Source organism: Malurus melanocephalus, unplaced genomic scaffold (assembly GCF_030028575.1).
Source record: "Malurus melanocephalus ecotype Western Australia unplaced genomic scaffold, MMel_1.1 scaffold_264, whole genome shotgun sequence".
Classification (NCBI taxonomy): Eukaryota; Metazoa; Chordata; class Aves; order Passeriformes; family Maluridae; genus Malurus; species Malurus melanocephalus.
In genome coordinates, this window is record NW_026623496.1 from 736,994 (window position 1) to 752,037 (window position 15,044).

At 37.9% G+C, this 15,044-nt stretch overlaps 1 protein-coding gene across 1 annotated transcript in view; it reads right to left on the reverse strand.

The window, feature by feature from the left end:
- Positions 1 to 15,044, reverse strand: part of LOC130579258 (nesprin-1-like) — a 103,469-nt gene that overhangs the window by 16,065 nt on the left and 72,360 nt on the right. Inside the window, exons 47-56 of the mRNA XM_057375910.1 lie at positions 13,059 to 13,232; positions 11,085 to 11,276; positions 6,683 to 6,817; positions 5,970 to 6,076; positions 5,215 to 5,365; positions 4,279 to 4,410; positions 3,961 to 4,116; positions 2,937 to 3,146; positions 1,553 to 1,654; positions 23 to 142 (exon numbers count right to left, since the gene is read on the reverse strand). Coding sequence (XP_057231893.1) covers positions 23 to 142; positions 1,553 to 1,654; positions 2,937 to 3,146; positions 3,961 to 4,116; positions 4,279 to 4,410; positions 5,215 to 5,365; positions 5,970 to 6,076; positions 6,683 to 6,817; positions 11,085 to 11,276; positions 13,059 to 13,232 — 1,479 coding nt within the window. The remainder of the gene's footprint in view (positions 1 to 22; positions 143 to 1,552; positions 1,655 to 2,936; positions 3,147 to 3,960; positions 4,117 to 4,278; positions 4,411 to 5,214; positions 5,366 to 5,969; positions 6,077 to 6,682; positions 6,818 to 11,084; positions 11,277 to 13,058; positions 13,233 to 15,044) is intronic.

A 15,044-nucleotide genomic window follows, 5' to 3' on the forward strand; every position in this document is an offset into this window, starting at 1 on the left:
GGATGGAACTAATGAATCATACCTGGATCTTAGATAATTCTTGTACAGAAGGYTGGTCAATCTGTAGCTTGTCTATACGCTTCTTTAATTCATTGATTCCAGCATCTAGCTCCTTTAAACCTTCTTCTGCCTGCAGTATGACCTGTACATGAAAAATACTTTGATTAATTTGAAGTTTTAATAACAGTAGTGTAGYTGGCCTATGATCATACTCTTTTCTGCTTGCAGTATTAATCAGACCTTCAATGTGCTGAAATTTGAAAGAACGCTACAAAGGAATGTATTAATTAAATTTGGGAGACCCCAGTTTTTTTCTTAAAGTTAAATAAGCGTATATGTATTTTTTTTTAATAACAAGCTGTTTTATTATAATGTAAAGTACTATGTTTAGTATTTTTTATACCAAACATTGCTGTGAATTTACAYGCTTTTAATTTTATAGTAGAGGCCCCAAAGAAATTTTTCTTTGATGTAACAATGTCTTTTAAAGAATTCTTTTTATTAACAGTCATTCCTGTCATCTTTGAGCATGAAGCAAACACCCATCGTAGCAGAAACCATGTATGAAAACAGAGAGTGTGCATAGTTCCTATTCAGGACTGAGATAGGGCYAAATTTACTGTCAAGGAAAAAGGCTTTTAGCTCCCCTTTCTCATTTGGAAAACTGCAGCCTAAGAACATAGACACAGTGTATGCAGGTGGTGAGCTAGAACATCATGTATACAGGTGGTGAGATTTTTCAATAGAAGCTACAAGCTTTCCTAGGTCTCTCCTGAGGTAACAGATGCAGATTATAACAGTTAGAAGTATGAGGTAGATATTTGTCCTTAAAAGTCCCCTGTCGAGGCCCTTTCTTGGAAGCTGGCAATCCAAATATTCTTAAACTACATATGTGAGTCAGAACTCCTTCCTTCCAGTAACACGGAGTTTGCACAATACACTTATGAACCTTCCACTTCATGTAACTAAAATGACCTGGCTGATTAAGAGCCTTATTTCTATGGTCCTAATCACATCCTGAACAAACACTAATGCTTTCAAATTTGAATGTTTTATCAGTCAAGAGAGATCTTCAGAAACACTTTCAGTTGCTTTTGTTACGTTTGTTTTCCTCATTGGTAGTTCAATTAATCATAGAGGAAATAATTTTTTGCCAATATTTGGCATCACAAAAGACAGAAAAGAAACACATAGTGCAACCTCTCTTTTTCATACAGGAGACATAAACTCCTTCCAATTTTGAATGTCCGGTATATAAAGTCCAGTATTTCTGTTTAGCTGAAGGATAAGTTTCTTCTATTCAGGCACCTACTGGCACCAGTAGCAAGTAAAAAGAAATATCTTTGAAAAGTAACCCTTAGCATTGGTTATTCATTTTTATCACTGGCAAAACAGAAACAAGAAAACAGGGTATATTTTTTCATCTAAATAATTAWTTATTATTAATCGGGTCATTCCTGACAAAGAAATGCTAATTACTGCCTTAAATTAAACTTTGGGTAAAATCTTTACCTCTTCCCCTCTCCCCAATTGACAGATGTGTGGTTAATACCTGCATTTGCTCTGTTTCTGGTCTGTCAGCTGCCTCTGCTAATTTCTGTAGAACTGARTATTTGTTATCGGCCACCGATGTAAACATGAGCTTCAGATCATTCTACAGGAGACAAAACCAACAAATTACAGCCAATCCCAGCACAAAACAATTGAAAATTATTCCATGTTTCAAGATGTTCAAAGCACCAAATGTGACATGGTCAGCACTACAGYGCAAAACCTGTTTGAAAAGCACCATAATTAGCCAATGCAAACATTTAACACTGCTGAAAATCCACAGCTGGATATTTGTGAGCTAAGAGCTAAAGCAATTCTTATTCAAAATATATCCAGTGAATGCACTTCTGCTTTTGCCTTCCAATTAGATAATTGATTTACCAAGGGTCATTACCTTCATTTAACAGAAGCATGTTATTCTTGTGCAGTTTATTCAACTACATATGATTGTAAACAAGCTTGGTCTTACTTTTTAAGGCAAGCTGTTTYAATTACAAACTTGAGCAAATATAACACATTAGTAAACAAGGCCTCCACATGGTACAGGGCTGACTACTAGCTCAAAATTTTGGAATATTTTATCAGACTGGACACATAAATATTACTTGCTGAAATATAATCATTTTCTTGCATTCATGCCAACAGAAAATTATCAGCACATTTTTCTGAAACTTTCAGCATTACATAAGAGGTGCATTACTGATTTTTTRTTTATGTTTAAATTCAGTAATTATTTCAAACACTAAAAGTCTCTAAGAATAATGCAATGAATTCTAATCAACTTCRCTGTCATCAGCAAAGGGAGGTCTTTCATCAAAAAATGGTGACTATAGAGGAAAGAATACAGAGTTTGGAAGGAAATCTAGCACTAACAATCCATGACCCTAATCTGAACTCAAATACAGTATTTTTTAGTTTTTGTTTTTTTTTAATTTATGAGTTTTTAAATTAAAAATAAACCATACTGAAGGGCTTTATATATAAATGATAATGATAACAATAATGAAAATAGTAACAGGAGATAAGGTAGACACCAAGTAAGATCTGAAAGCACTTCTGAACTCTGGTTACAAAGTTTTCTGAAAGTGCACACTTCTCCACTTATCACAATTCTTTCATATTTCCACAATACAATTTATGCAAAGCCAGCATGGAACAATTATCACTTTACAGTAACTGCATGAGTTGTAGAAACCTTCTAGCAGAGAGTTTAAATTTTGAGTAATTATTGGGGTATCAAATTTTGCATAGCCTGAGAAGTTTGATTTTAAAAAAAACAAAAACCTATGACAACCTTGTTCTTTTGATTTGGTACCAAAAATTCAGAGTCTTTATACCCCCATTTGACATACACCCCTGTAAATTCCACCACATGGGTCTCATACCTTGAAGGTGACAATTTGCTGTAGCCGTCCTTTCATCTGATGGCATCTCTGATCTACCACAGACTCCAGTAAGGTCAGTCTTCTCAGGAGACAATCCAAAGTGTCTTCTATGATGACCCTGTTATCACTATTGTCAGGAAATATCTGAGCAAACAAATTCTTGTTCTTATCCACTTCTTCTGTTATGTCTTTGATTTCTTTGGCAAGAGACTGATTTTGTAGGAAAAAAAAAGTGATAATCAGACATTCCAGAAAGCAGGCAAACATTGTCATAATTGTTGTCAGTTTTGCAGTGATGCCATGACTTTTTTACATTGTTAGCATACACACACACTAGAGAAAGATAGCAGCTACAGTTATCTCTGATAGTCAAATGATTCCAGACTGTTCCAAGGAAAATTTTGTGCAGGAACAAAATTATGTAGAACCGTAGGAACATTTGGGTTGGATTAAAGGTCATGTAGTCCAACCCCCCTGAAGTAAATAGTGACATCTTCAACTAAATCAGGATGCTCAGAGACCTCTCTAGCCTGACTTTGAATGTTCCCAGGGGTGRGACATCCACGACTTCTCTGGGCAACCTRTTCCAGMACTTCCATATTCTCATTTTGAAAAATTTCTTCCTTATATCTAATCTGAATCTCTCCTCTTTTAGTTTAAAGMAGTCCTTGTCCTATTGCCTCTTTCTCTCTCCCCCACCACTCTATTCTTCCCCCCTTTCTCACCCCTAATTAATGTTGATGAACTTGTACTTTTTCAATATCCCAGAGAATTCCTCCCTTTTTCATTTTGTTTCAATTTTAACAACATGGTGTTTGATAATATTTAGAGAAGAGTTAAACAGAAGAAAGAGTCTATGATATCTGCAGTATTCTCTACATTGTCAGTAAATTTACTTCTCCCAGCAGCAGAATGCTGCAGTTACACAGAGATTTATGTCAGTGACATGTCACTTACCCAGGATTCTAATACTTTTTTTCTAAACACCACATAAAATGACATTCACTATTCATGGATTCCTTACCTCTTGCTTGCAGAGGTATGTTTCTGTTTCTTCCTCTGGCAACAGAGCTGTAGCCACAAAGACCTGCTCTTCCACACCATCCAGCCACACAGAYGTGGCTGTGACCCCATCATACAGCTTCTGTTCAAGATACAGGGTCTCATCCACCCGTCCAGCCTGAGAAAAAGGAACCAGGGAAGTCCAGAGTAGAAGTACAAGACAGTCTTTCTAACTTCTAGTATTTGGGAAAGGCCTGGATTTTCCAGGTCATAGCTGRAGGAGTCTTGATTGTACATGTGGCTTTGCTGAAGGACAGGTGTAAAGACAATTGAAATTTACCTCAGATGAGACATCTTCAAAGGCCTGATTCAATTCAACCAACACTGGTGACACTAAGGATTTGTCTTCATCCTGTCCCTCCTCCTTGTACAAAGGCATTCCAGGTATCAGTCTGTTTGGTCTGCTATAAAGCTGTTGAGAGAGAAGTACTAATTAGGATGGATCTGCCATATGTAGGGCACAAAATTCAGCTGTACAGATTCCCTGCTGACTGAGGCTATCACCAGCTCACAGTCCTCCCACAAATGCTCCATATCATAAATACCTTGAATAAATGTTTCTCAACAGAAGGTTCACCAGAAATGCAGGAAAAATACTTTCAGCCAGAATTAAAAATTACTATTTTTCACCAAAAATATTAACTACAGTTTAATTTKTACAAGGTATTTAGAACTCTGGAAGCTGATTAATGGAGTTTTATACAAAGAAGAGTGGGTCTGGGTCTATTAARAATAAAATGGAAAATGTATGTTAGTATAGATTTTGGATTGTCCCCAGTTTAATTGATTAATCCCTGTTTCTTTCAGTAGAAATTCTGTGCCTGAAATTCGTTATCCACTAAGCTCAAGAATTGAATGTAGCCAAAAAATTMAAACAGAAAATAACAGTTTTCCTCTAACATGTTGCCACAGTACTGGTCAGTTCCAGCAGAATGATTTGTTAACGAGTTGTCCTGAGTTAGATAGGTAGATAAACATTTTGTCTGAGCTCCTTCTTCCTTTCTAGTTCATTAACCTGATGGTAGTGCAATTCAAATCACTTTGAACATGAGCAGTGCTGGTGCCACTATTTAACAGTTTTTAAAGATGTCATAAAAATTAATTGTTCCATATCCCRTGCATTAACCACAGCACCTTAATGCATTTACATATTGTACCTCTTGTTGTGACAACTGCTTTTAAAGAGAAAATGGAAAGGGAAATGATAAATAGCTACCAGCTGTTCTTTTTCCAAAGCTTTCTGGAGCAGTTTCTGCTTGGTACTGAATTCCTGGTTTAGGCTTTCCCATTTCCTCTTCATCTGTTCTTCAGATGATGGCTTCTCACCCTCCAAGACTAATTCCTCAGAGAATACATCAGGCTTCTCACTGAATGGGAAGATGTGTAAAGATTTAACAAATGCAAAAATTATAACCATGGAAGGTTAGAATTTTTCATTAGGAAATTCCACTTAATTTAAGTTCTACTCTTTAAAGCTTTGACTTGCTGGTTTGGGGTTTTTTTTTCACGTAATAAGAGAAAGGCTGGTTTGAACGGCATGAAATTCTTGTCTGATGGAGTAAAATGTACCGTCTAAAAAATTGGTTTGAGTTGCAAGTACCCATAATAASTTAAAAAAAACCCAAACCAGACTGAATATATACTACATTGAAATGTAACCAATAAAGAGATTTTACTTCAAAACATGACTTAAAATAAATATTTTGTCTGACTCCTTCCTCAATTCCTTCCTCAAAATGCCAGACATACCTTCATATTTTAATGCAGGAGAAGCATATGTGTTTAGCTTTGGTAAACTGTGAAACACAAACAGTTTGTGTTTGATAACTGTATTATCAAACCCTTGCATTATAAGCCAGGACTCCAGCATCCTAGGTGTTGTAAAAAAATGGTAAAAYAAGAACATAAATACAAGAATGACAAAGCATAGTCGTAGAAATTTACTTTTCAGGATAACACATGAACACACACCTTGTAGATTGGCCTTCAGCAGAGCCTTGCTGTGTTAGGATCTCTCCTCCACGGCATGCTACTGATCGAAGCAGATTCTTCTGCTCTTCTAGCTCTTGCTCCAGCTCCTAGCACAGCAGGTTACGAAAAACAGAACAAATCTCAAACTGGTTTTGCCTTGGAAGGATACGTCTACCTTGCTTAACTGTCATGCAAAGTTAGCTGAGCTACTTCTGAAATGGTTTGCTTGAGCACCAAAAGTGGTCAAAAATCTCCAGAAAGGGACACATAAAATTTGAGTACACAAATTTGATTTATGAATTAATTAACTAATGCAATGCATTTCTGGAACCCACCCTAGTGAGAATATCTGCAAATGGTACAACACCATATATCATGTAATATGTGTATCTTTGCTTTTATGAAGACAGCTATTATTTTGAATATTATCATCTCTCCTTAGAGTAAGTTAAAGTGTTGATTCAATTTTATTGTATTGATGAATAAAAGAAGTGCAGACTTGATTAGGTCAACTGACCATGGTCACCCASGAAGTCTGGTCTGCCTGACCGTTAACAGATATAAGATAGTGAACTCAGATGCATCATTACAAAAGCAGTGAGTAAGAAACAATGTAAAAATTAGTATTTCAGTGGAAATATTAACGAGAGTCGTTCAGCTATAATATCAAAAGCAATCTAAAGATATGAGTAAAGGAAATGCAAAACACCAACTTTCTGCTGCTGCAGGGTACTCTGCTGCTGCTGTGAGCGAGTAGTTCTTGCTTGTGCCAGCCATTCTTGAACACTGGGGCTTTGTGAGGAAACAAAGTCCAGATCACTCTCCTCCTTTTCTTGTAAAGATCCCTGCTTTAAAAAAGAGAAAWTAAGACTTAAAAAAATCTCTTACATTATTAGAGAGCTGGCAAGTCCAGCTCATCTACTTAAACCACCTCACAATTCTCAAGCTGCTGGCTCATGAAGTAAGCAATGACTTTAGATTTCTGACTTTTACTGGTTTTGGTTACCAGAAAGAAAAGCATCCCTAAAAATGTAAAAATAAACATGCATTACTGCACTTTGCMGAATCGAGACCAGAGGTCAGAGAACATGGACTGATGCGTTTCTAAAGACTGCTCTGCTTCTGAAAAATAGTCTTGATCTGTAAAGGAGGGTACAGCTTTAACTGGCAATGCAGGGATTCAGTGTTTTTTTTCTGCCAGGTTTTGAATCTTTTTTTTTTTTTTTTTTTTTTTTTTTTTTTTTTTTTTTTTTTTTTTGTTTAACTGGAAAGGATAAAGTTCTGGTTGTCATTCTGGTCAATGTTTATTTACCACTCTATCCACAGTTGGCAGAAACACACTCAGTTAACAGCAGGTCATATGGACAGCAGAGAAAGTAAGAGAGATCAAACCACAGAATGTTAGAACAACACAGCAAAAAAAACAGTTCCTTCAATTCATACTTCTATCATTAAGCTTTTCCAACATGAGTGACTAGAAAAGCTTTCTTTGTAAGCAATGCAAAAAAGAACAAATGCCTTAACAGCTCAAAAAAAATGTTTTATTAACTTCTTGACTTCCAAAGTCCATGCTGGTTGTACGTTTAAGTAGTTTTAGCAGTCAGTGTATTSAAATTTAGGTATTTTAACATGCTTGGCCTTATGTTAAAGACAGACTTGTAGGTCTGGCTAGTCAGATGGACACATCTCTCTGGATTTATTTAATATTACTTGCAGTCATATCATGACTGTAAAGCTTGCGCCTTTTTGGATTTTTTGAAAGTTTTGAGATCTAAAGCTGGGGCTTAATACCTCTCCCATTTGGTCTGTATGTTTCATTTTTGTAGAATTCATATTATGCTCATGATTCAACTTTTATTATAAATAGACTAAGAGTGCCGGTTGGTTCAACAACAGGCTCTCCAAAACACAGACTCTGCCTTCCAGAGAKGTTTCTCAAATCAGACAGGGACCAGCAGGGCAAAGCTGGGTGTRGAAATCCTCCTTGCTTCACCTGGTGTTCCTTGTGCCAACAGCTGAGATGGACCTCTGCCAGTGTCCCTGGCACCAGCCACTGAAACAGCAGTTTTCCTAAGTAAGGTGAAGTAGAAGTTAAGGTGTAAGATTTCAATYTGGGTGATGATGAGTGTACTGAAGTTGAAAGGACTGATTAGTGTTAGAGGATATCTACTGTAAGAGGAGGAAAACAAGCAAGAAGTATCTGGAGCTGGAAAGAACCATTAGCCCTTGCTTTATAAAATATTTTTTTTTTTTTTTTACTAAGGATTCCGTTTACAGGTAAACAGTGATAYTTTACTTTGCAGGAACAAGTTTCTAGAAAAGATGACGTAGTTGGAGTGTGAACAATGTTATTATAGAATGTCAGATTGGGCAAAGAAAATAACATGTGAGAGGCAAAGAGGGTCTGGAATTTTAGCTTTTCTGTTATGAGAGAGAAAACAAGACAATCTATCTGTAAATGTAGGGGAAAAAAATCTGCATCTTTTTATATAGTCTTGGGACTACCTAGAGCTATACAACTTCTAAATATTTTTAGAGAACAATATCTAGTACTTCTTCGCATTTGGGTGGGCTGGTTGGTTTCAGTTACATTTTGGGTCTCATTTTCTCTGGGAAGAGGACTGAGAAACTACAATTTTGGAATTATRCCAGGACAAATAAACAATAGTCTCATAGTTCCTGCAATAGCAAAGAGWGTAAAAGGKATTGTGGCATTTGTTGATGCAATGYTGTTTTGCAAATATGCCATTGTACATACTTTTCAGATCAAAAGGATTTGTGAACCAGACATATTGCTGTCACATCACAGAATGTAAGTTTGAAAAAGATACGGTTGCATTTTCATTTGAATTCTGTCTGAAGGGAACTGTATAACATTTCCTTTAAACAGTCATGGAAATACAAGCTTAAACCTGTCATTCTCAGGCACTACTGTCCAGTCAAGAATAGAAATAAATGGAAAATCCCTGAAGAAGATGGTGATGAAATTGTTMTTTCAAAGGATTTCAGAAATATAGGCGTAATTTTTGTTTTGAAACGCGTCATTCCTCCCCCACACCTCCTTTGGAGTAAAAAGCAAAGAAACACTATCTGTTTTTTTGGGGAGCTTTTAATGCAGAATTCATTCTACTACTTCTTTATTTTAGGAGTCTGTTTTGTTTCATTGCCCCTAAACCAGAGAAAAAAAAAGTAAYAGACACGATATCGTGTACCTGTTTCAAAGTGCTACCTTTGGAGATAGTATAGTCTGGAACTCTCCTGTTCCAGCATGTTTCTGATTAGTTTCACTACTTTATTTTCTGAATAAAGTTAGTCTCCAAGTCATGTTTTCCATATTAGTGATTAATTAATTAATTGGTTAATTCAAATTAACTAAAATTGGAATCAAAACTGAAATTGCTGCAAGAAAGTCAGAGAATCTCAGACTGRCTCTTAAAAAGCCTTGTGCTACAGGAATAACACATAAGCTGAAATATGCTTTAATGAAAATATAGCTCAGTCTTTACAATGGTTAGTCTTCCAGTGCAACTTGGGAGGTTCCTTCCTTTGGGAGCAYGCTGGTCTATGCCTCTGGGCAATTAAAAGGTTATCAGAACATCTGGAGACATGTAAAAGTCTGAGTTTTCTRCATGCATGAACAACAGTGCTGTTAGCTTGTTATGTTTCTCAGGGTTAATACTGGCAGCAGATACAGTTTAGGCATTTTGGTGCATCTGATGCWTTTGGCCTCAGTCCACTGTTTGGGAAATGACATAACAGAACTTGAAATAATTGCTCAGTAAGGACGAGAGGCTGTTATACTGCCTATGTCTGTTTTCTTACATGATCTCTAAGTGACATCAAAGAAAGGCTTGAATTTCATAAAGAAACTTGAGACTTGCATTCATGCACCATAATAAATGATTCATATTCTACATCTAGAAATTATCTTGTTGTTATTTTAGATATTAGAAATCCATCCAAAGATCTGTTTTTAAGAGTTTAAGCGAACTAAAATAAAACCACTGCATTTTAAAATGCTCAAAATATTTTAAGATTTAGTAAAGAAGTTTGTGATGCCCTTTCACTTCACAGGTAATATATGAGAACAAAGTACCATGTGCCTRCATGCTGCTGCTAACTTTTCATTTACCTAATCATACGGTTTCATATGCAAGAATAACATTAAAGTTATACTACATCTTAAAGGCAATAGGAACAAATACCTGGGGGTTTCCTTTCTTTTTTATTTCTTTATTTTCGAGAAACTACCTTATGTTTTAAAGCCATGCAGTTCCTTTGGACTAAAAATAGTTCTTAGAACATCAAGTGACTTTTCAAGCTAACCTCTGAGTAGACTTTAATCTGCATTACAAGCCAGAAATCTTTGAAGCTTATCATGTTTAATTTGCACAGCAAAGCCAAGAAAAGAAGTAAAAGAAAAGGGAGGGGGGAGTCACAGCAGGGCAAGCAAATTCAAAACCAGTCAGACACATTACATGGTTGGGTTTCTTGTATGCATTCGGTTCTCCACATGCTAGCTTAACCTAAAGAATGACCAAAAGCAACTGTTAAAYACAATGAGTTAGCAACAATGAGTAGACCAAAGCTACYAGGAATAGAAATCTAGGGCATGGCYGAGGTTWAATGAACTTTGRTTTATATAATATTTTGTTTGGTATAATGATTTTGCCATGTATTAGCCATATTTAAAAACATTCCCTCATGTTATCTGTTCACTGTGCTTTGCCCACTGTACATATTTAGGATCATTCTTCTGTTGGGGGGAACAATCCTGCCCCAGACCATACACAATCTAAAGGGACCGAGGAATAGAATTAACCAGACCAAGACACTAATCTATCTATTTTACTATTCTCCTTTCAGGTGAAGACAGTGAGGTAAGGATAGTTTTACCATAAACCAGTGCTGTAAACATGAGAACGATCAAGTAAAGCCTTCTAGGAAGTTCTTTATTTCTGTTTATAATTCTGTTCACTAACTAAGATGAATAACTCAAATTGAATCAGTGCAACACTTTCACTCTTTTTCACCAAGACATCCTATTTGCATAAAACTGCTACGAAATCTGCAAACCCTTGCCCACAGGGAAAACAGCTGGAAAGAGCCACTCACCCGAATGTTGATCTGTTTGTCGTGGAGCACTCTCTGCAGCTCCAAAAGGCTGCCCTTCAGTGTCCTGAGCTTCACAGCCAGCTGCTCTGCCTCGTCCTTGGTGTGAGCCTTCCCTTCCATCAGCAAGTTCTCGTTGTGCACAGACAACTCTGACAAGGCTACCACCTTCTGTTCTATTTCAACCAACATGTTCTGCAGCAGCAAAAACAAAGACCCAAATTCATACATTTTCCAGTACCTGTCACGCCTTCTGGCAAGACGACCTGTGGCCTATCTCACCCGTTGCCAAACTAAGAGCAAGTCAGGTTAGCATTGCTTTGCCTTCCAGTCCCGTTCAGAGTCCTTTAGAATATGCTTGCAAATGTTTGCATTTGCCATTTCAGTTTGCAAACTTTTTCAAAATAGGAAATTAAAAAGTTACTTGAAACAAATAGTTTGTTTTAGAGAAGATGCTCTTTATTTGCATGTTAAAGGTAAGAGTGGCTAAGAAGCTAGACTGACATCCATTAATGACAAGAAGTGAAGCACGCAGCTSGAGTTACTTCTTTCCTCTTCTTTCATTGACATGTAGTCAAGTGCTCCCTACCTCCTCCTATGTGTTGCTCTGGCTGTGTTGATAAGCTTCTCTTCTCACTATTTGCTCTTTCTGATTGGTGCATGACGGACTTAAGGATTTCTGTATAATCCTCTTTAGTCTAAAGAGAGACTTAAAGTGACAAATCTGTGGCATGTTTATTCTCAAAAGCTACTTCCCTGACATTCCATTAACTATTCATGTATTAGAGACATAGTGCATATTTTGATCTTCCAGACTCAACGCTCAAACAGGTCTTGCTCAAAAACCTAGCCTGACATCAAGTTCTTTTGCTTCCATAGCAACTGTCAAGTATGAACATACAAAATTTTTCTCCTGAAGGCAATGTGTGCAGAATAAGATGGGCAGAGTCTCTAAAAAGTGGAAGAAATATAGAAAACTTGCTGCATTAAGGTTTTAAGAAGCAGCAACAGAACAGCAGTATTAACTTTTCTACAAAGTTAACTTTTCCTTTTGAGTTTCCTACAGAGTATATTAAAAAAAAATACTGCTTTCCAAAGTTCACAGGGCTTATCTACATACAGCTAAGGGCTCTCAAGGACACGTGATGAAAGAATTCTTGASACTGAACAGACTGAAAATTCCAATAATGAAGCATCAGTGAAAATTCAGACTTCCATGGAATTTAACTCGCATTTATCCTAGAATAGTAGAGATCCTCATTCTTGACATAGAAAAGGGCTTTTCTGTCCATCTGTCTCTTGTCTCTCTTGTAATTTTAATCATCACACAATTCTAAACTATCATTTAAAAATGGAAAACTGATTTGAAAACCTGGATATTAGGACTCATCCAATCTTGTTAATAAAAGTATTTGCATTAACTTATAACAYGTCTTTCTTCGGTTGTTCTGGTACTCTGAGTCGATTACCTTCAAGCCATAAAACCAGTAAATAGTGATGATTACCCTTCACTTTTACATGTATATAAGGATTACTCCTGAAGAAAACACAACCCCAGCCATCACTGGCTACCTCATCCACCACTGCCAGTATGTTCTTCAGCTGGAACAGGTAGGAAAGTACATTGCAGGTGTTTTCATACCTATCAGGTGAGCTGTTCAACAACTCCAGTTTGAGGGGAGCAAAAACAGTAAGTGAAGAAAATACACCTTTAGCTCAACAAAACTACATCTGAAAGATGTAGAACTTCAAATCTTCCTGCACTCACAACATTTTGTTTTCCTACCACTGTGCTTTCACCTGTGCTTTCTAAAGCACTGTTTGCAATCTTTAAYAAGAAGTTAAGAACAGGCTATATTTTGTTTCACAAATCTTTGAGGAAGCGAACGGARCATATAGAAGATGCTAAGGAGCTCAGAAACGTCTTCTCAAAAATATGCTGGCTCATTCAACTCAGTAATGGTCTTAATATTTTACCTGGCAGTCTACCAGCTGTGCTTCCATRTCCATAGGTTCCTCGGCAGGAAGCAGAGTGGTGTCCAGTGTTGCTCGGGTGCTGAGTAGCCAGTGGTCAAGCTCATCAGCTTCACAGCGGTACCTTTGAAGAGCCTGCTCTTGCCGCTGTTCTTCGAGCTGCTCATTCAGTTTTTCCTAGAGGTACAAATTATATTCTACTTTTTAGGAKAAACAAACTGTAACTCACTTTTCAAAAGTTTTTCCTCTCCGTTTTGCACAAATCCTACACAGCATTTTGAAGCCATAGTAAGACCTTTCTCTTACAAAATATAATTTCTTTCTGAGCGTGCTTTTCTGACAACTGAAATTTTGTTTCACACACTTCAGTCACTGTATTTCAAACTTTCCCAGTAGAAATCTGCTATTACAGCTTTCTAAAGGTGAGGTCTTTTCTGCCTCCTCTTGCTGCTCTCCTGTGGGTTTCCTCCCACACTGATTSAGTTTGCTCAATTAGTACAGCACAATTTGCTTAGGGAGAAAGATGTACATGAAGAAAGAGAATGCACACAKTTGGGAATGGGCTGCAGGGAAAGGAGAGAAGCTCTGCCTTTTTTGGCAGCAGGCTGTTAGACAGTGTTACTCTGCAGAGAGGCTGAAGAGGGGTACTTCAAGGACCAAACAAAGTATGGCTGGGCCTTTGTTATAGTCACATAGGTAAAGAGAAGCCTAAAGAGCTGTCTGCCTGCTCTGGCTTCTCAGAGGATCCCTGAGCCATGGGGTGTGGAAGGACATTAAGGTCCAGAGGCTGCTGCAGCATCAGCATCGCAGCAATACAGACACCCCAGGTCCATCGATCTGCTGGTCCATCCATTGGAAAGGCAGGGAGTGATCAGCAAGTCTTGGTCATCCTTTAATTGTTCCATATGGATTTAAAAACTGTCTGAACCGCTGCAGCCAGGGGATGGTGACCAGTGGCACAAAGCTGAGTGAGTGGCCAGTAATGAKCCTTAACAAGTTTGCTGATGACACAAAATGGGAGGAGTGGCTGATAGGTAGAGGGTTATTCTGTCATCTAGATGGATCCTGAAAGGCTATAAAAAGGAGCTGACAGAAAGAAAGGAAAGTGTGAAGCCCTGTACCTGCAGGAGAGCAACCCCAGGCACCAGTACAAACTGGAGGCCAAGCAGATGGGAAGCAGAATCGCAGAAGAGAACCTGGGGCTCCTGGACACCATGTTGAAAATGACCCAGCAATGCACCCTTGTGGAAAAGAATGCCAGTWGTGACTGGGRGTGCTTTAGGAGTGTTCCCACCAGGATGAGGGAGGTGATCCTGCCCCTGTATTTAACACTGGTGAGTACACTCCTGGAGTACTAYRTCCAGTTCTGAGCTCCATAGTACARRAGAGGTACTRARTTCTGGAGAGAGTAGAGGAGATTTTTGGAAAAAGAAAATGAATAGGATGGTCAGAGGATCCTTAGATGTATCAGATAATGTGAAACCTAAGCACGGTGCAAATATTATGGAACAAGGGGAAAAGATTGTATTGGCTGGGATGGAGTTAACTACATTGCAGTCTGTGCAKTGCTTTGCAGCTGTGGTTAAATCTGTGCTGATAACACAGCAATGYTATGGCTACTGCTGAACACAGCACAAAGGCTTTCTTTCTCTCTGCCCTCAAAATCACCAGTAGGCTGGGGGTGGGCAAAAGGCTGGGAGGGGAAAGAGCCAGGGCAGCGAATCAGAACTGGCCAAAGGGATATTCCATGCTAGATGAGATCATGCTCAGCAATAAAACCCTAGGGAAAGGGAGGAAGGGGCATCTGTGGTTATGGTGTTTGTCTTCCCAAGAAACACATGCTGAGCTTTCCAGGAAAGTAGCTAAACATCTGCCTGCTGATTGGGTAGTAGTGAATAAGTTCCTCATTCCTTGCTTACATGCACAGCTTTTCCTTACCCTGTTTAAGCTGTCATTATCCTGATCCATGAGTCCTTTTGTCTGCCTTCT